The sequence below is a fragment of the Peromyscus leucopus genome, chromosome 13 (assembly GCF_004664715.2).
Source record: "Peromyscus leucopus breed LL Stock chromosome 13, UCI_PerLeu_2.1, whole genome shotgun sequence".
In the NCBI taxonomy this organism is placed as follows: Eukaryota; Metazoa; Chordata; class Mammalia; order Rodentia; family Cricetidae; genus Peromyscus; species Peromyscus leucopus.
In genome coordinates, this window is record NC_051074.1 from 3,602,305 (window position 1) to 3,622,348 (window position 20,044).

At 47.5% G+C, this 20,044-nt stretch overlaps 1 protein-coding gene across 8 annotated transcripts in view; it reads left to right on the forward strand.

Moving 5' to 3' along the window:
• Dis3l2 (DIS3 like 3'-5' exoribonuclease 2) overlaps window positions 1–20,044 on the forward strand; it is a 322,501-nt gene that overhangs the window by 281,213 nt on the left and 21,244 nt on the right. For all 8 annotated transcript variants that reach the window (XM_028876243.2, XM_028876240.2, XM_028876244.2 and 5 more), the window contains one exon: window positions 9,130–9,209. In XM_028876243.2, coding sequence (XP_028732076.1) covers window positions 9,130–9,209 — 80 coding nt within the window. The remainder of the gene's footprint in view (window positions 1–9,129; window positions 9,210–20,044) is intronic.

Here is a 20,044-nt window from a genome sequence, read left to right on the forward strand (position 1 = left end):
AATATATATATTGGTTTAACTCAGCAGCCTTTACAATCAAATGTCTTTCTGTAGTTAAAAATCCCAAAGACAATATAATCCAGACTTTCTGTGTGATTTCCATCTTTATGTAGCTTATTTTTTATATTACTTTTACTCTCTTTAAAGACTTTATTTTTTAAAATTATCTATTTCTTTATATAACTGTTTATCATCCTTTTCCTCTCTCTTCCAAGCCTATGTACATTTTTTTTTTTTTTTGAGACAGGGTTTCTCTGTGTAGTTTTGGTGCCTGTCCTGGAACTCACTCTGTAGTGCAGGCTGGCCTCAAACTCACAGAGATTCGCCTGGCTCTGCCTCCTGAGTGCTGGAATTAAAGGTGTGTGCCACCGCCACCTGGCACCTACATACATTTTTGCACACATTGTAAACTGTTTAGAGTTTCATTCCATCTGAATCTGTCTTTTTTTTTTTTTTAATTTTTACTTTCATATGCATTGGTGTTTGACCTGCATGTCTTTGTGAGGAAGTCGGATCCACTGGAACTTGAGTTATAGACAGTTGTGAGCTGCCATGTAGGTACTGGGAATTGAACCCAGGTCCTCTGGAAAAGCAGCCAGTGTTCTTAACCATTGAGCCATCTCTCCAGCCCCCTGAATATGTCTTATTGTGCCTCTATAATCCTTCTCTGACCAGGAGATATTTTAAACTGCTAAGCTGCGTGGCTAGGACAAAAGTTGCAGCTCTGACTGCTGACATCGCCCCTCAGCTTCCCAACGTGAAGCTCTGGGAGCCATGCTCTCTCCTGACTCAGGGAAGCAGTGTGTCCATGCCTCCATCCAGCAACATGTAGCCCAGAAACCTCTCCTCCTCCTCCTTCCCACCAGCTCTGGGAGCCATGCTCTCTCCTGACTCAGGGAAGCAGTGTGTCCATGCCTCCATCCAGCAACATGTAGCCCAGAAACCTCTCCTCCTCCTCCTCCTCCTCCTCCTCCTCCTCCTCCTCCTCCTCCTCCTCTTGTTGTTAGCCAAGGCTAAATCCACCATGTATTGCAATGCATGGCTTGGAAACACCACTGTGTCCTGCAGCAGGAATCTGCTATGCTGCTTAGATTATGGAGGTTGGCAGCCAGCTCGATCTCACAGGCAGCTGTTAGAAGACGAGCTTCTACACTGCTACTGGCATGAGACTGTGAGACTAGGAAGCCTAGTGTGGCTCTGTTTCTGTGTGTTCAGAATCTTTAAGTTTTCTTAGATCTATATGGATCAGTGCCCCATGTTGGGCACCAAATGTAGTCAGAAGTTTTCCTGTGTCCTGCCAGCCCATGGTCAGGACAAATCTCTCCCAGTTGCGTCCTGAAGCTGTTTAGTCCCAAGTAAACACACAGAGGCTTATATTATTTACAAACTGGATGGTCTATGGCTCAAGCTTCTCACTAGCCAGCTCTTATAACTTAACCCATTTCTGTTAATTTATATATTGCCATGTGGCCATGGCTTACTGGCATTTTTACAACTTGCTTCTCTTGGTGGTGCTGGCATCTCCCCTCTGCCTTTCTTCTTCCTGTCTCTCCAGTTGGAATGTACTGCCTAACCTTATTCTGCCCCACCATTGGCCAAACAGCTTTATTTAACAACCAATCAGAGCAACACATATTCACAGCATACAGAAAGACATCCCATAGCACCAGATGACTTGCCTACCCCCATCACAAAGCCAGGACAGTAGAGAGTCCCATCACAAGTTTATGTTCTGCTTCCCACAGCCTGCTCTCCTGTGTGGTCTCAGCCTGTTTCTGGAAGTAAATAGCTCTTTCATTCTCTGCCCCATCTCCTTTCTCCTTGAGGCAGGGTCTCTCTATGAGAGTCCTAGAACCCAGCATGTTGAGCAGGCTGGCCTCAGACTCACAGCAATCCCCCTGCCTCTGCTTCCTGAGTGCTGGGACTAAAGGCTGCCCCACCACACCCAGCAGCTCTTCCACTGTCCACACAAAGAAGGCTCACTTGGCTTTTGCCAGGGTGGTAGATCTTGCCTCTTACAGGCCCCTTTCAGAGCCTTCTGCCTGTGACAGAGATCTAGAGAGCAGCCTTGTGAATGCCTGTAGGCCTTCGTTTCACCTCCTTCCCCTCACTCAGTACCAGGGATGTTGTGTAGCTAGAAAGTATCCACCAAGGAAGCCCATTCCCTGTGAGAGGACTGAGCAGCAGTTAGTGCTTCTGTTCCTGTAGGCTGACTTCCCATTGAGTCAGTCCCTGAAGGGCTTTGTTATGGGCCCCAGGCTGGTAGAGATGGTAGCACTAGGCCCCTTTATGTCCTGGCTAGGCTAGCTATAGGTCTTCTTCAGGGTATTGACAAGATAGGAGCATTTTCTGGCTTCCTGGGGGTTTGGGGCCCCTAGTTTCGGTGTAGCTTATCTTTGTTGAGTGTCTCTGCCTGGATCTCCTCTTGTTGTAAGTCTTCTTTCCTGCTTTCCTTGGGAATTCCTCTGCTTGTTCTCTGCCTGGGAGGTACTGGTGCAGCTGCACTGGCCATTATGTTCAGTGTACACCCTCTCTTAGCTGTGGGCCTCAGCTGGGTCACACGTCCCTTTTTGAGCTGTTCCTAGGACAAGACACTATTGGTATTGATGTCTAATCAGCAACTGAAAGGACCATGGGCCTCCCTTAGCACTGTCAGGTTTAGTCTGCCTCTAGAGACTGGGTCTGCTTTCCCATGGAGCCCCTGGATGGGCATCTCACTAGGAAGAAGGAAATGCTCCCAGTACTGCCTCTGTGCCTGCTACAAGGATTAGTGTACTCATTCATTCATATTGGCTTTTGCACCTGTAGGCACCTACATACCTGTAGACATGCCTAATAATGGCTTGTCTTCTCTGAGAAACAGCATGTCACCATCCTGGGTGAATTTCAGAGGACTGCCCCTCCCCCGTCCCATCCCTACCTCTCCACTCTTGGCTTTTCTTTGAATACTTTAATTACCTGTCCATCTCTAAGGTTACACACAGTCTGCTGTCTGACCACAGCTCCTGGACCTCCTGCCTCTCTAGAGTCACAAACACCATGAGGCCAGTACACTCCCAATGCTTTGCAATGTCTAGTATAGACTCAGTTCTGCTGCTTACCAGCCAGTATAGGTCTAATATTTACCAACTCTCTCAAACACAGGGTAGTGTGAGAATTTAATAAGATCACAAAAAGATGTTTAGAACAGATGTACTTAATAAATATTAGTTTCATAACATCTGTCACTCAGACCCTCTGTTTTCTTTCAGTTGTGCTTCGTTTTTCTTTCATGTCTGTTGACACTTAAGTTCCCTGACCTATCTATATCCATCTGTTGCCATGTCATATTGCCCTCCCTTGCCCATTTTTCATCCCTCAAACCTTTCTGAAAGATCTGGCTTTGAACGAGATTGGCTTTCTTCACACCAATGCCAAGGCTGCAGAGGGTTGCTTGTTAATCCCAGCTCCTAAGTGCTCCCCAGCAGTCCTCATGCTTGACCTCATCCAACTCTTTATCTTGTCCTCCAGAGAAGAAGCTTCACCCTTCATCCTTTCCTCGGACTTCTGGTCCTCTCATCAAACTCTCCATTCCTTGCAGATAAGTTAGCTTCCTCTTTCTCAGGGGAAAAAACAAAAAACAAAACCCAGAAGCCATACTAGAATGTTCCAAATCCCCCTTGCCTGGTCTACAGGTCTGTCCGCATCCCTGCCCACCCTTCCTACCTTCTTCAGTAGAGAAGAGGTCTTCAGCTGTGCATTGGATTCCAGTCGCTGGCAATCTCAGAAACAACCAGTCTTAGCTTCGATCTCTTTTGGGTCTGCTCCTACTGTAGCCGCTCCTACTTTCAACCATGGTCACTCTCAGATGGACAGTCCCTTCATCCCTCACTGTGCTCCCCACTGCGTTTCCTCTTGCCTCCTCCCTGCATCTGTCAGAAGTGCTGCTCACCGCCCCATTTCCTTTCCAATCCGTCTCCTAACCGACTCTGCTCCCACCACTTCCCCAGATCCCATTCTTCCAGATCCAGTGGGGTCCCTGTTTGGGATGCACATTCCTCTCCTACATGACCTTTTAGACAGGTGTAACAAACTGGCTTGACTGTTCCTTCCTTAAGGTGTATTTTCCCCTTAGTTTCTTTAAGACATAATCAAGACCCACAGCCATCCCTTCTCAGTCTCTGCTCCCAGCTCTCTCAATGGAGGTGTTTCTCAAGACTCCACTATATACTCTTCTTTCTATATACTCTCTCAAGACAGTCTCATTCAGTGCAATAAGTTGTCATCTTACCAAATGAAGCCTGCAGATATAGTACCACCTAGAAACCTCAGGACTGCATATCCTGCAACCTTCTGACCATTCCCACCAAAAACAAATAAATCAGCAACTCCAAATGGGACTCAAACTCTTCTCCCAAGCCTTCCATCCCTCGTTGCCTGGGGGTAGTGACCCCATCTGCCCCGCTGTCTAGGCAGAGAATCTTTAGCAGTGTCTGTTGACACCTCCTTTCTCCTTTCCTATCCAGACCAGCAAAGTCCCATGATTCTGCAGCAGGCAAAGAAAAGAGCATTAAAACTCTGGTTCTGGTGCACTGTGGGCAGATTACTTAATGTTTTGTTTGTGTGAGTGTATATGTGTGTTTGCACATGTGTGTTTGTGTATATGTGGGTTTATGTGTACATGCAAATGTGCTTGTATGTGGAAGCCCAGGACAACCTCAGGGGTAGTTCCTCAGGTGTTGTCCACTTTTCTTACTTGTTTTTTTGTATCTCACTATCCTGAGAGTCAGGTAAGCTGGATTGGCTGGCTATTGAATCCCAGGGATCTGCTTGTCTCCACCTTCCCAACACTATTGCAGACATATTCACAGATGCCCATTATGCCTAGCTTTTTAAAACATGAGTTTTGGGGATCAAACTGAGGTCCTTCTGCTTGTACTTTACTAACTGAGCTATCTTCTTAGCCCCTCTCAACTGAGCTATCTCCATAACCACACACACCCCTCCCTCCGCAAGATCTCAGTATGTTAGCCCAGGCTGTGCTTAAAACTGTGACCCTCCTGTCTCAAAATCCTGAGTGCTAAGACTATAAGCATTTGTCACTGAACCTATCAAATTCTTAATCTTTCTCAACCCCAAGTTCCTCATCTATTAAAAAGGAGTTATGACCTAATGCAAGTGGTTGTCGTCCAGATAAGGGAACGCTTTCACTGGGTATGCATTTGGTAAATATGAGTACCCCGTCCATCACTGGATATGCTTTGGTAAATATGAGTACCCCGTCCAATGACTGAGGGACCCTCTGCCCCCCACTCCCACCACTCTGACTTGTCTTGCTGTTAAATTGTTGTTTCTGTAGTTTCCTGACCGTGGAGCTCTTCCTAAGATCGCAGTGTTTTCACGACTGAGGACCACAGTGCCTATTTTATCCCTCCCTGTTTCACCTTTGGAACTAGGAGTCCCCATTACATGGTTTGATGTATGTGTCTTGCTCTAAGCTGTCTCTGGGTGCCCCCATCCCCACAACCCTGCCTGAGGTCCAGGCCTTATCTCTGGAGTCTGTCATGATAGCCTTGCTCTCACATCAGCCCATCTCTACCTGCTGACCAGGTGTCTTCCTCACACTCTTGCAGGCAGCTTGCCTGACCATCTTAACCCCTTGCCTCTCTAAAGCAGCCTAATATTTCAGTCCTCCCTGACCCCTTCCCCTTTCATGATAGCAGAGGGGAATGCACTCGGGGTTGTAGAAGCTGATTAATACAGTTCTCGGTATAATGACCAGTAGGATAGGCAGAGACATTCAGCAAAGACTAGCTCTACTGAACCCAGGAGCCCAAAACCCTGGGAAGCAGGAAGGTCATAAAACAAGATCAGGAGCATGCTAGTTTTTTTTTTGGGGGGGGGGGCGGGAAGCGGGGTTTAGAGACAGGGTTTCTCTGTGTATTTTTGGTGCCTGTCCTGGAACTCACTCTGTAGACCAGGCTGGCCTCGAACTCACAGAGATCCGCCTGCCTCTGCCTCCCGAGTGCTGGGATTAAAGGCGTGCGCCACCACCGCCCAGCGCATGCTAGTCTTTACTCAAAATCAAAGTAGTGCTAACCTGTCATGAAGAACTGGGAAGTGCAGATGCAGTGGGGAGCCCCGGGACCTCCGGCTGGGCTGACTCAGGTCTCTCCCAGGGCTTGGTTGATGCAGCTCTCACACATGTAGCCTGCTTCCTCCGCCCATCCCCCGTCTCCCAGGCTGGGGAGGATTCTTTGTGAGCAGATTCATGGCCATCTGCTCTCCCACAGGGCCTGCAGTGGGCCTGTCATCATCCCCCAGCCTCACCACCGTTGCTGGTCTGCTAGAATCAATGCAGTAGTAATACTGAGGCAAGCAGTTTCTCAATGAAACCTTTCCCCTACATTTCTGATCACATTTCTAAGCCACAAATTCATTGCTTACAATATTGAGGCAAAAGATAGAAACGTTTCTAAGGGTGTAGGTTGGTTTTTGTTTTTTTTTTTGTTTTTGCTTTTTAATGGACAAAACTAATACTCTGCCTCAGTTAGAAAGAGGTAAGTGAGGGCAAAGGGCAAAGTTGTAGTTGTGATAAATACATTGTTGTTGTACTATACTGTGATTGGTATATTGTTGATTAATATATTGCTGTGCAGTGGGTTGTTTTGCTTTCTTTGGGGAGTTTCTTTTTGACACAGAATCTCAGTAGGTAGCCCACGATAGCCTTAAACTTTGGTCCTTTTAACTCAGCATCCCAAGTGCTAGATTTAAGGCATGTACAACCATCCCTATCTATTTTTAACATTTCCCTTGTTTTTTAGAATGCATTAATTATACAGGAGAATAGGTTTTGACCTTTTATACACATACAGAATCATCCCCGTCACTGTCTGTCCTCACTGCCCTTGCCCTTCCGCAAAGAAGCACTTCTGCGATCCACGTTCTTTTCAGAGTAGACTCTAGGTATGAGACAAGATCTGTTTGCTCTCTGGGTCTGCTTTACTTCATTTAATACCCAGTTCCCTTCAAAGGACACATTTTCACTCTTTTTGTTGTTGTCCTTTTTCCATTTTCCATGTCTGCATATACACTGTGGGTTTGGGGGTACGTACACATGTGGAGGCTTGAGAATTATACTCACTGCTTTTCCACTTGGTTCTTTGAGGCAAGCTTTTTCTATCAATCAAACTCAGCACTCACTGATACGGCTTGTCTTTCAAGCCAGCTTGCTCTGGAGATCCTCATCTCTGCTTCCCAGCATTAGAATTATAGGCATTTATGTGGGTCCTAGGGTCCTCACACTGAAGTAGAGTGCTTCAACCACTGGGCAATCTCCCCGGCCCTCACTCTTTTATTGCTGAATAACGCTCCACTATGTGTATGTGCACATTTTCTTTATCCACTCATGTCTTGGTGGGTGTCTGGGCTGGTTCTGTGGACATGCTGTGAGGAGACTGCACAGGTGTCTGTGTTGGGCTGGCCTTGACTCCTCTAGGCATGTATCCAGAGGCGGTAGAACTGTACCATAGGGGAGTGTCTCTCTCTCTCTCTCTCTCTCTCTCTCTCTCTCTCTCTCTCTCTCTCTCTCTCTCTCTCTCTCTCTCTCTCTCTCTCGGGGTTTCCATACTGATTTCCATAGTAGCTGGAGTAAATTCTTTTTTATTTAACTAAATGGCCTGGTAAGAGCCAAGGTATACTCTGTAGGAAAGCATGCCTTTGACTCCAGTGAAGTTCCTGGCCGTGTGGTTGTGAAGAAGAATTTGTTTCTGGTTTGAATGTTCATCTGGGTCAGTAAGAGGACAGACCATTCCCAAGAGCATGTTTTGCTCTGAGGGAGAGAGACATTGTCCAGTGTCTAATGGTGCAAATCATTAGCTGTGCTAACAACCTACAGGAAAAATCATAACAATGTATCCCCTAACACTTAGTTAATGGAGTTACATTTCCCCTGGTGATTTAAAAGCCTGGGGAGTTTGTAAAGATAGTCATTGGCCCCACATTTGGAAATGCTAAGGCTGCCTGAGCCCTGAGCTCCAGCAAGACAGATAGTAAAGCTGCCTGAGCTCTGTGGAGTTCATTCTCACCTGAGGTCTCCTTGCCAGAGTCCTGAAAGAAACCAGGGTTGCCCTGTTCCTCTCTTCGTCTCCAGGAATGGGTTCTCCAAGACAACATGTCCCTAACCAAACGCCCTCCTGGTGGTGTCAAATTACCTACCGGGTTGTTCAAATCAAAACCTTGAACTTGGATTCCCTTTCTGTCACCATATCCATCAGCACACCTGCTTGGTTCTGTTTCTAAAACTTCCTGCCATTTACATCTCACAGAGTCCATTTCTCTCCTTCTTGCCTGCCCAGCCTCCAGTCCCTCCCCACTCCTGTCCCCTCAGCCTCGGTGCCAGCCCTGTGCGGGCTCCCATTTCTCTCCGTTTCCCCCGGCAGTGGTGACATCATCTGTCCCTTTCTTTGAGCAGATCAGGAGCCTTTCTTTGCTGTTAGGGAAAAGGTCAAAGATTCCAATATAACCAAGAGTGTCCTGCATGTTCACCTGGCCTTGCCCTTCCCCCCAACAGTGTCAGCACCACTGTGGTCCTTGTGTCTACTGGACCCAGCTCTGTCCTTCAGTTTCCACAGCCCCTGCCCCAGGACCTGTGTACGTGTTGTGTCATCTGCCCAGGACAAGTCTTTGCTCCCCTTACCTGTGGTCTAGTCACCCTCCTTCCCACAGCCTTAGTCTGTCTAGATCAGCTCATTTGCTTCCCTAGAAACATGGTACGTTGTATTTTGCCCACCCCCTATAAAGGTTTTAAGAATTCTCAATTCAAAATTCTCCATATGCCTGGACATTCCTTAGTATAGAGGTCTGATTGCTGTCCACTCCTATAATGGACTGTGGGCCCCACAAAGGTGACTCTTCATTACTGTGGTGCTCCTGTGTCCTCTGCTAGCTCAGTGACAGGCACAAAAGGTGCTTCGTGAGTACCTGTTACATGCTCAGGGCATGAGCTGATCATGGTGATAGTGTGTGTTGATGGCGGAGTGCCTGTGAGGGGTGGACAAGAGACTGAAGCACACACACTGAAGGAGATGGATTGTGAGTCCTCCATTCCAGTGAGCCAAACTTACTTGTTTTTCTTCTCTCTTTGTTTAGTTGAAGCTTGCTTTTACTCTGGACCATGAGACTGGAATGCCTCAAGGATGTCATATCTATGAGTACCGAGACAGCAACAAGTAAGCCACCCACTCAATGGGAAGCATCACCTAAGCGTGCTGAGGAGCTGTGGCAGGCTTTGGGCCCAGGCTTCCCCTACAGAGGGCGTTCAAACTTTGTGCTACTGTGTGAGAAAATGTCTGGCACACACACAGAAAATATTTTCCCCACAAAGTCTCTTTTGCTTTTAAATATAAATAGAAAGGAACGTGTATGGGGGCTGGGGCAGTGACTACCTACTGTGAAAGTGTGAGGACCTGAGTTTGAACCCCAGAACCCACATAAGGTCAAGTTCAATAGCACAAACCTGTGACTTCAGGATCCCTATAGTGGGATTGGAGGAAGAGGGAAGAGAAGCCTCAAAGCGCACTGGCCAGCTAGCCTGAGGTACAGAGAGCCTTGTGTCAACATGGAAATTGTCCTCTCACCCACATTTGCTCTGTGGCACATACTCATGAACATTTACACACAGAGAACACGTCATACACACATATACACATCATACACACATGCATGAAAATAAATGTGTGTGAGAGAAACAGCAATGAGTAAGGAGTGTGTCCTTTCCAGGTTCCCCTGCCCTGCCCTGCCCTGTCCTCCCCTCCCCTGCCCTCTCCCTCCCCTCCGCATGCTAACCCCTGCCTGCTCATCTGACTCGGGTGTGACTTTGGCCTTTGCTGGGCTTCTATAGTCACTGCTTCTGTGTTGATCATGTGGCTTCATAGTTGGGAGTGTCTGGGGCTGTGCGCAGATGGGAAGTGGTAGCCAGCCCTTTTAGAAGGTGGCCCCTGGCATAATTTTAAAGTGCCTTTTCTTGGGGTCTTTCTCAAAGACCCTGACTCTCTGAATGTGGGTTATTAGCAAGACAGGGATGGTGGTGGTGAGTGAGGCAGAGGGAATATGCCTTGATGATGATGATGAGGTGGTGATGATGGTGATGGTGATGATGATGATAGTGATGATGGTGATGATGATGGTGATGATGATGGTGATGGTGATGATGATGATAGTGATGATGGTGACGATGACGATGATAATTGTGATGATGGTGATGATGATGATGGTGATGATGTGATGATGATGATGTGGTGATGGTGATGGTGATGATGATGATAGTGATGATGGTGATGATGATGATGGTGATGATGATGATAGTGATGATGGTGATGATGGTGATGATGATGATGGTGATGATGATGATGGTGATGATGATGGTGATGGTGATGGTGATGATAGTGATGATGGTGATGATGATGATGGTGATGATGGTGGTGATGGTGATGATGATGGTGATGGTGATGATGATGATGATGGTGACGATGACGATGATATGATGATGGCAGCTCACACTGGGCACCTGCTCTACCTTAGACTCCTAGGGACTGGCATGTGCCATTCCTCCTTACCCTCATAACAGCCTGAAGAGTGTGCTCTTATCACCATGCACTGCAGAAGCTGTCCCTACGAAACTCTGCCAGCTCACTCTGTGTAACTCACATACACAGTCAACTTGAAACATAGCCACACTGGGAAAGGCTGTGTGGAACATAGCTGTTACCACTCTGGGAAACCATACTCAAAATGAGCAGGCCAGTCTGCACTTAAGAGCAGTGTGTTCTGGTGTCATTGTGTAACCATCCAGACTGTGTCCTCTTACCCAATGGAAGGAGTAGGCACCTGCCAGCAGAGCCATCCATTACCTCCAGAAGTAAAGACCATGTCTTCCTCAAAAACTCACTGCTCAGATCTGAGCAAAAGAAAGGTTAGCAGGAACCCTTGTGACTACATCTGCACTCAGATTGCCTTCCAGGTGCCATTGCTGTCTTTATCTTTAGACAGATGCTGTAGTCACTCTTATAGAACCCCAATTCCCACCACATGAATCATAGGAAATGTCATCCAGGCGTCCTCAATGCCTCCATTTCCCCTCTGGGATGGTACTAGGTCTAGAAGGCATTTCCAGGGCTTCTAAAAGCCGTTGTGTTCAAAATACCATCTTGGTTTCTTACCATGCTCAGGTGAGCAGCCAAGTCAATCTGGGATTCTCTGGAGCCATGGACAAGATGGAAGAACTGAGCAGATTCCTGGGTTGCTGGGCAAGCTTTCTTTGGGAGTAAGACACATGATTCCTAAACAGTGTGGCATACCATTCTGCTCCCCACCCCCATTGCTTCACACTGCTCTCCATGCCTCTCTGCCTGCTGATTGTCAGTAGATGAGAGCCCCGGCATGCAGGCTGTAGCAGCAGGAAGTTTGGTGAAACCCAATTTTGGCCTAACCCTCTGCTCTTTGGAAAGGCAGTTTCAGAGTTCTTATTTAGTAGGAGAGGGGTACTAGCCCTCTTTCCTTCAAGTTCATGTCTTAGAGGTACCATGTCCAATGATGACAACTTAGGTTGACTTTGAATATGAGAAATTAGCCAAGCTCTACATCCTGGTCTGACCTGTGCCCACAGCAGAATATCATTTAGGAGTTATATGTGTAAGTCAGTCTTGGTGCCCTGCAAAGCTTATCAGAGGAAGTATCTGGAGGAAATCATACAGGAAATGACCTAGAAAGTGTAGCAGTCAGATGCCTCAATACCCCTTTCTGACACTCACTTGTTTGTCTTTAGTCCATCTTGGGGTCCATTCTCAATTCCTTGAGTCTCAAGTGTCTTTGTCTCTTCAATGAGTAATTGGGTGCTCTATGCAGGGCAGTCATGCTGACTATGTGTCTCCATCCTTGAATGCAGGATATCCACAGCATCCTTTCCACATCCCAGCAGAATTGTCAGCCTATGGCTTGCTTGTTTTCCCAAAGCCAGCATCTGGATCTGGATCCAGAGATGTAGCTAGCAAGTAGTGATCAGAAAAGAGGCTGACAGATGTAGTGCTGATGGTCTCAGTTGTATGTGAGGCTCCCTGATGAAAGCAGACTCTTCCCAGAGTGCGAACTGTGAGGTGAGGTATGGAGGAACCCATGAGCCTGACTGTGACTCATGACTCCCCACCCTTCCCAGGGCTCTACCTTGTTTGTGTTCATTTTTTGTTTTTATTATCTAAATGCCTAAGTCCAAATATGGAATAGCAACAGTTAGGAAATGAAGATACTCAGAGCCCTGGCCCCTCAGGGCCCATGTTGTTCCAGCTCTATGGTACTTCTTTCTGCTGTCCACTCTGGTCTGCAGAAGAGAGCCACCACTAACATCTTAGGTTTCGGGGATCTTTACGGGAATCTTATGTTATTTAGATAATAGTGGGGATAGACAGGGTATACTATGGGCCCCTCCTTAGGGTCTCCTGAACCTAAATAATACATTCATTCCAAGTTGGCCACTTTATGCTCTTTTCAATTCTTTCCATCTACCAAATCAATTTAAGGCCCTTACTATCATTTTTATCAGGCTTTTCAGGGCTATCTGGAATAAGCTGTCTCATCCCTGGCATCTTTTCCAGGATGGCAGATTCTGCATTTCAAGAAAACTCCCTCAAATCAATTCTTACTCATCTAGTCTTGTTTCCTGGCCCCTTTATGCACCTCCTCAAATCTTGAAGCTTCTGTTTTGGTATAAAATCTCTTGTCCCTAGGAGACCCCAACCAATCCTCGATGCACTGTACTGGCATTTAACCCTGGCATGTCTGAGGAGAGAGGCATCCACACATCGTCCATTCTCCTATAAATGGCCCTACTATCTGATCTAAGGACCAAAGAGACCTCTGGCTCTCACACTAGGCCCTCAGCTGCTGGTCATGACCCTCCATTTGTTGTTGGTCCTGAGCAGAATTGCTCTTGCCTTTCAACCCCCAGACAGCCTCATAGGCCTGTGCACAGGCACCTCCCAGAAGTGTCCAGTGATACAAAGCCCTCTTCCCAGATTGTCCCCAGTATATTTCTTGGAGCCATTGGAACAATTGTTTGTCCCACAGACCCTATCCATGCCCACATACCACTGTGTCCACTGCTTACCAGGTAGTAGATGAGCTGGTCCTGACTCCTGTTTTAAAAATAATTTATTTAAATTAAATTGTATGTGCATTGATGTGAAGGTGTCAGATTCGCTGGAACTGGACAGTTGTGAACTGCCATGTGGGTGCTGGGAATTGAACCTGGGTTCTCTGGAAGAGCAGCCAGTGCTCTCAACTGCTGAGCCAGCTTCCAGCCCTAACTCCTTTTTTTTTAAAGACTGTCTACTGGGTAATCCAAGCTGACCTTGAACTCATAATCATCCACTCTCAGCCTCTGTCATCCTGCCTGTTCTCAGGATAACTCTAATCCTATCTGGATAGGCTCACATCTGCCAGGAAGCAGAGGCCCAGACAGGTTTAATGTGCTACCTATAAATTAGGAAAAGCAAGTAGGAGTCTGGCAGAGTAGTCATAGGCCTCTATACAAGCCTGACCACTGGGAAGAAATCAGGAAGTGGAAGGCCTGGGGAGGGACCCCCAGACTGTACTTAGTTTTGAGTCACTTCACCCGGCCTATGGGAAGGAAGCCCCAGGGCCAATGCCCTTTGGAGCAATTCCCCTTCTTTCAAGCTTGTCCGGGCTCCACACACAAGGTAACTGTTGGTCATGACTCAGGAAGTGGCAGCAGGAAGAGACCTTCAGGGCAGATGCAACATCAACACTGAGCACTTCTAGGGCAGGGGATCCAAGTGCATCTTTCCCTGGGTACCACCCTTGGGGAGGAAAGCAAAGGATTCTGGATCAATTCCCATGTTTAATTCATCCCTCCCTCTGCTTGGTTCTTCTCCTCTTCCTTCCCCCTGAATAAGCAGATGGAATATTTCCCAGCAGCCCCTGACAACTTCAAACTAGCATCAGCACTTCCCAGCACTTTTGAAAAGGCACTTTCTGTCTGTGCTTGGAACTGCTGCCGGTTCCACAGGCTAACTGCAGGGTTGCCTAAGAGCCATTCGTGGCCGAGGGAGAGCACCTCCAGACCTCCCGCAAATGCAGACACTGCCAGATCAGAATAAAGAATGACTTTCTTGTTCCTTGTCAAGTCCCAGGTTAGGAGAAAGAGAAGCCGCAATTAAGAGACAGAAAGGGCTTGCCGAGCTGGAGGCAGCACAGCCGGAAGCGCCAGAAGTGACTTCATGGGAACAGCTGCAGCTGGGCTCTGCATGTGGGAGTCAGCCACTCACAGTGCAGGTGTAGGCTTCTGTGGCCCCTCACAGCAGGTGGAGTTTGATATCTCTAGGATACCAGCACAACGTGTGTTTCCAGAGTTGAACTCTGGGGTGATGTCTCCCCACTGCCTACCACACAGAGGGGAATCCTTGGCTCTTCCTGCTTTTGCTACCTAGAATGAGATGACAGCCCCAGCCAGGATACAGCTAGGTGCCAAATAGTGTTTCGTTGCGATTGCTTCCCTAACAGAAGGTGGGAAAGCATGAATGTTCTCACCTCACAGAGAAGGGAACCTGTGAGCTGAGAGATGCTCTGCCCAAGGTCAAGTTGTGTCTAAGAAGCAGAGCTGGCAGACAAGCTTCTCCGAAGGCGCTGCCTCCTCTATGAGATGCACAGCAGGCATGGCCCACAGCAGCTAGATAACTGTGCCAAGTTGCCTGGAGACCTGGGACAGGGAAGTCAGCAAGACTAGGGCAGCCGTGGCCGCTCCAGGGTTTGTGGTTCCTTCATGTAGTGCGTGCAGCCCCTTCAGGGTTACAGTCTGTACACATGCAGTCTCTGCATACGTGACCACGGTATTTACAGTGGAGCTGAGTTGACATCCCTCTCCCGCATTTCCTGAGAGAAGCAGGAGAGAGAGGGTGGAAGGCACGAAGCCCTGACGTTTCTTACTACAGGTTTCCCATGCTGCCAAGCTGGTACTCGGCCCTGCAGCTACTGCTCCCCTGCTCAAGCCAGAATTGTCTAAAGCAAGGAGACACAAAAGCCAGAAAAACGGATTGATTGTGCTGGCCACAGGCCTGCCCTCGACTCATCAGAGCAGATACACAGACACAGTGGTCCGTGTCCCAGCATGCTGTATGATATAGGCATTCCACTATGTTTCCTTCTGTGCTGCATGCTAGAAAATGAATTTGTACAGCTAGCTCACTTTATAAAACTTACTTTGCAACCATGATATGCATAGAGAAAAGCTACAGGCCCTAAGTGGCATTTGTCTTAGTCATTGTTTTATTCCTCTGAAGAGACACCATGACCCAGGCAAGTCTTATAAAAGAAAGCATTAACAGGGGGCTTACAGTCTCAGAGGGTCAGTCCACCATCGTCGTGGAAGGAAGCATGACGACACGTAGGCAGGCTACACCTTGATCCACAGGCAGCAGGCAGAGAGAAAGAGATGCTGGGCCTGGTGTGGCTCATGAAACCCTAAAGTCCATACCCAGTGACACATCTGCTCCAACAAAGCCACACCTACTATTCTTACAAGGCCACACCATATCTTTCCAAACGGTTTACCAACTGGGACTAAGCATGCCAATATAGGAGCCTGTGGAGGCCATTCTCATTCAAACCAACACGAATGAACACAGCTGGGTGGGATGCCACGAGCCTGTAGTACAGCACTTCAGAGGCAGAAGCAGGAGGATCAAAAGTTCAGGGTCATCTTTGGCCACATGCTGAATTTGAGACCAGCCTAGACTACAGGAGACCCTCTTTCAAAAAGACAGAAAGAGAAAGAAAAAGAAAATGAACACACTCAGGTCAGGAAATAGACTGTTAGACACCCACACACTTCATTTCCCATCCAGCCTCCCATTCAGAGCCTTCCTCAATCCTCCAAAAAATGGAATCATTCAGTAAGTCTTCATTTTTCCTCTGAGTATTATCATATTAATGAAAATTCATCTTCATTGCTGTATATGGTTGTTCTCCATTCATTTTCATTGCTATAAAATTTCCCTTGAAAGGCTGACGCTGTAGCTCAATGATAGAGCACTTACCTGGCATGCACAAGGCCCTGGGTTTGATCCCTAACACTGTGATCAAATAAAATAGTTTGAGAAACTATGAGGGATTTTTTTTTAGAAAACACTTTTATCAATTCTTTGAGAGTTTCATATGCTCTATTTTGGTAGTATTCACCCCCAATTCCTCCCTCTAACTCCTTCCAGACCCATCCCTACCTCCCTACTTCCCTCAATGACAAGGTTGTCATTGTCTTCTTTTTTTAATAATGCATTGACTCTTAATTTGTGCTGGCCATATACTTCTGTGTGTCAACCTATCAGGAGTCACACCCCTAAATAAAACTGACTCTTTTCTCTCCTAGAAGCTATCAACTATTCGTAGGGCCTCAGCAAGAGGTGGAGGCTCATAAACTCCTTCCCACTCCATGTTAGAATGCTGCCTGGGCTTGACCTTGTACAGGTCTTATGTAGGTAACCATGGCTGCTATGGTTCATGAGTGCAGCAATCCTGTCGTGCCCAAAAGATACTGCTTCAGCCCTCCCTGACCTCTAGTTTTTCTGAGATGGTACCTGAGCTGTGAAGAGGGTGTGATGTAGATGTCCCATTTGTGGCTGAGCACTCCACTGACCACCGTCCACTACACATGAAAAGAAAAATGCTTCTCTGATGATCTCTGAGAGCTGTACTAATCTGTGGGTAGAAAGATAGAAATTTAGAGGGCAGTTTGACTATGTCCTTTTAGCAAAAATAATAATAACAGGTTCCCACTGGAGCTCCCCAACCCTGAGTTCTCAGCCAGGTTTACAGTACCCAGTGTGTGTTTCCTCCCGTGGGAGGGCCTTAAATTCAAGCAGGAAGTGATGGGTAGCCATCACATTTGTGCCACTATCTCACCCGTGGCCACATCTCACCACACTGGTCACGGTTGTAGTTCACAGGGTCCCAGCTGAGGGATACTACTGAAGACTTTCCCCACAGCAGCCTGCAGAGCATCCTCCAGTACTGTGAGAGTTAGACAAGAGAGGAAGCCTCTTAGTCAGTACCAACCTGATTCTCCACGTCCAGTGACAAATGTGTGTGGTGTCTCAGCAGTAGGGTTTCATCATCAAGTTCTAGCAGGCAACCAAACGGTGAGTACTTTAGAACCACATATGATGTAATCCCAGCATTTAAGACGTGGAGGCAGGAGGATCAAGAGTTCAGGGTCTTCCTCGGCTACATAATGAATTTGTGGCCATCTTGAGCTACATAAACCCTTGTCTCAAAGAAAGAGAACTGATTATCTACTCTGCATTAATCTAATCAGTGTTTTGGTTATTTCTGCCTTGAAGTTATTACAGATAGTTCTGTTTCTATAGTTCTGTTTGGGTGCACATGCACATATTCTGTTTGAGGGTAGACCTAGGAATAAAACTGCTAATCCTGTATCACTATACCAGCAAGGTGTGAGAGTTCAGGCCTTTTCAAATTTCCTGCCTGACTTTGTGTTTTCTCCTTGGTGTGTTTTTCTGCCTATTCAGGATGTGAATCCTTTGTTGGCTGTACATATTGCACATGCCAGACTAGAGAACAGGAGCAAAGTCTAAGGCCCCTGCACTTCTTTATGTGGAGGAGTAGAAGTTAACAGCATCACTTTCTGGTTCCTGGTCCCTAGCCAGCCAGGGAAGACCTAAAGCTTCGATTCCATTGGTTGTCACTTTGTTCCAAGGCTATCCTAAGGCAGTATGATTTGAGAATCAGTGACCAGGGTTCTCCAGATTTGGGGTAGCCATAGACAGAATCATCAGTAAACTATTCTTCGCTGTTTGTTGTTTTTGTTGTTGTTATTGGAAGTGTCTCTTAGGGCCCTAACTTTATGACTGATCCTCCAGCCCTTCCATAATTATATAGACAGTCATTCCCTGTGTGATGTCACTGTATTTAAACTCATAGTATATATGACTCCTTAGACTATGACAGTGCATAAATCAAAGAGATTAGTAGACAGCTATCAGGAGAGTTGAGTTCTGGGCCCTCTTTAACATTACCAGAGACAGTCAAGAACTCCCTGATGAGTATACCACATGAACATGCCAATGCTGGCATTTGCTTCTTTTTCCAGTGCCCCCTCCTCCAAACGCTCCTTCATCTGCCCTCATCTCCTTCTCCCTGGTACCCATTGCCAAGGATGCAGATTCAAGTGGTCAAGGATTTCAAACTAGAAGGAATCCTCCATGCCTGCCTGTGTGCAGCCCTAGAAGGCTGCGTGTAGCTCTCCATGGCTTCCTGGATTAGCCACGCACTGTTAGACTTGGGTCTCTTAGGCCATTCTATCTCCTGTTGTCTGGTGCCAGGTGGTGTCCAGAGCAGCTGAGGTCATCTTCTTGGCCAGGCTGTTGGGGTGGCAGGGAGGATCCACAAGACTTTGCTGTCTCAGTTCCCTGTTGGCAGTTTCCGAGGCCTAGGCAGATGCACAGAACCTTTTTCTGCACTCACTGAAACAGAGAAACGAAGAGCACAGAGACCCAAGTCTCCAAGTCCCTCGAGACTGCTGGGAAGAGCTGGCTTAAGCCGAGGGCTTTGTTAGTTCTCCCCACACCCCCTCTGCAGCCTAAACTACCCAAAGATGACCCAAGAGATTGACTTCCCACAAGACAGAACCTCAACGTACCAAGAACTCTCCTAATTAAAGACTTCTCAACTTTCACAAAGACCTTGTAAAAAGCATGCTCTTAGTTGACACAGGGTGGCATTAACTGACGGAGTGCAGTTGCCTTTGCTTACCTCTGCCCTTCCCTCTCCTTATCTGCTGGTGATGGACTGCAGCTCTTTCCCTTCCATGGGGCCTCTTGGGGTTACAGTGATCCGAAGTGACTCGGACCTGACATTTCCTTACAGGTGCTTTGTACAAAGCAGATGGTGACATGCTCTTACCATGATGGGGCAGGGATGGAGGAGTCATCGACATCTTTATTGTTTCAGATCTATACTGGCCACAGCCATTCTTCTCTCTCAGTTTCTTGGTCTGACCCAAGTTGTTTCCTTAGCCTTCTCTGGGTACCCATACAGGCACATATCTGTACCTGAGAGGTACTTCAGAGCCAACCTCTGTAAGCACATGGTCAGCCAGCAGCTTCCAAACCCAAGGATGCTCGCTTCTTTCTAAGACGTCAAGAAGTTCTAGAAAAGGCTGTGATCTTTGGGTCTGTCCTCCTTTGAATGAACAGACCACATCATTGCTGCCCAGTAGATTGTGAGTCACAGCCTCTCTGCACCAGCATGCTGGGCCAGACCTAGGCACATTCAGAAAGTCAGAGTGACAAATGTCTGCTCTAGCCACTCCCCCTAGCTAGGACTGTGACACTCACAGGTTAGCCTTACAGGAAGCAGGCCACAGAACTGCAGGTTGGGTCTGAGCCTGAAGAAAAGTACCCATGGCCATCACCTCCGGCGGCTACCTGGCAGGTGACCAGAACATGTTTGACTCACTCAGCTTTTGGCTGTGTTCTCCACAGGGAAGTGTTTCTGATCTGTCGTCACTGCCACTCCCCTGCTCTCTGAGGCATTGTGGCTTTTTCTTGGTGGTTGGGCAGGAAGCCTCTGGAGCCTGAAGGCATTGCCATACTTGATGAAAGGACAAAGGCTGTTGATGACCATAAATCACTTAGCTGCTGCCTGGCTCACTTAGGGGGAGGGGACTATTAGCAGTTCTGAGGGTACGTCCTCCTGTGGTTGGCACACACTTGGACGGGAGCTCACAGAGTAACTCAAGCTGTGCCCACCAAGTTAAGTAGGAGGAAATGGACCAAGCCTGCAAAGCCTGGCTGAGGTACAGAACACAGATCACCCCACTACCTCACTGGGCATCCTCAGGTGACCCACCCTACCTCAAGCACTGCTGGGTCGGCTCCACAGTGAGCAAGCCAGAGGATGGCTAATTAGGAGCAGCACGACACTGAGAGGACCGTGCTGAGTAGGAAGATATGGCTTAGCCCTAGGTGTGGAGACTGCT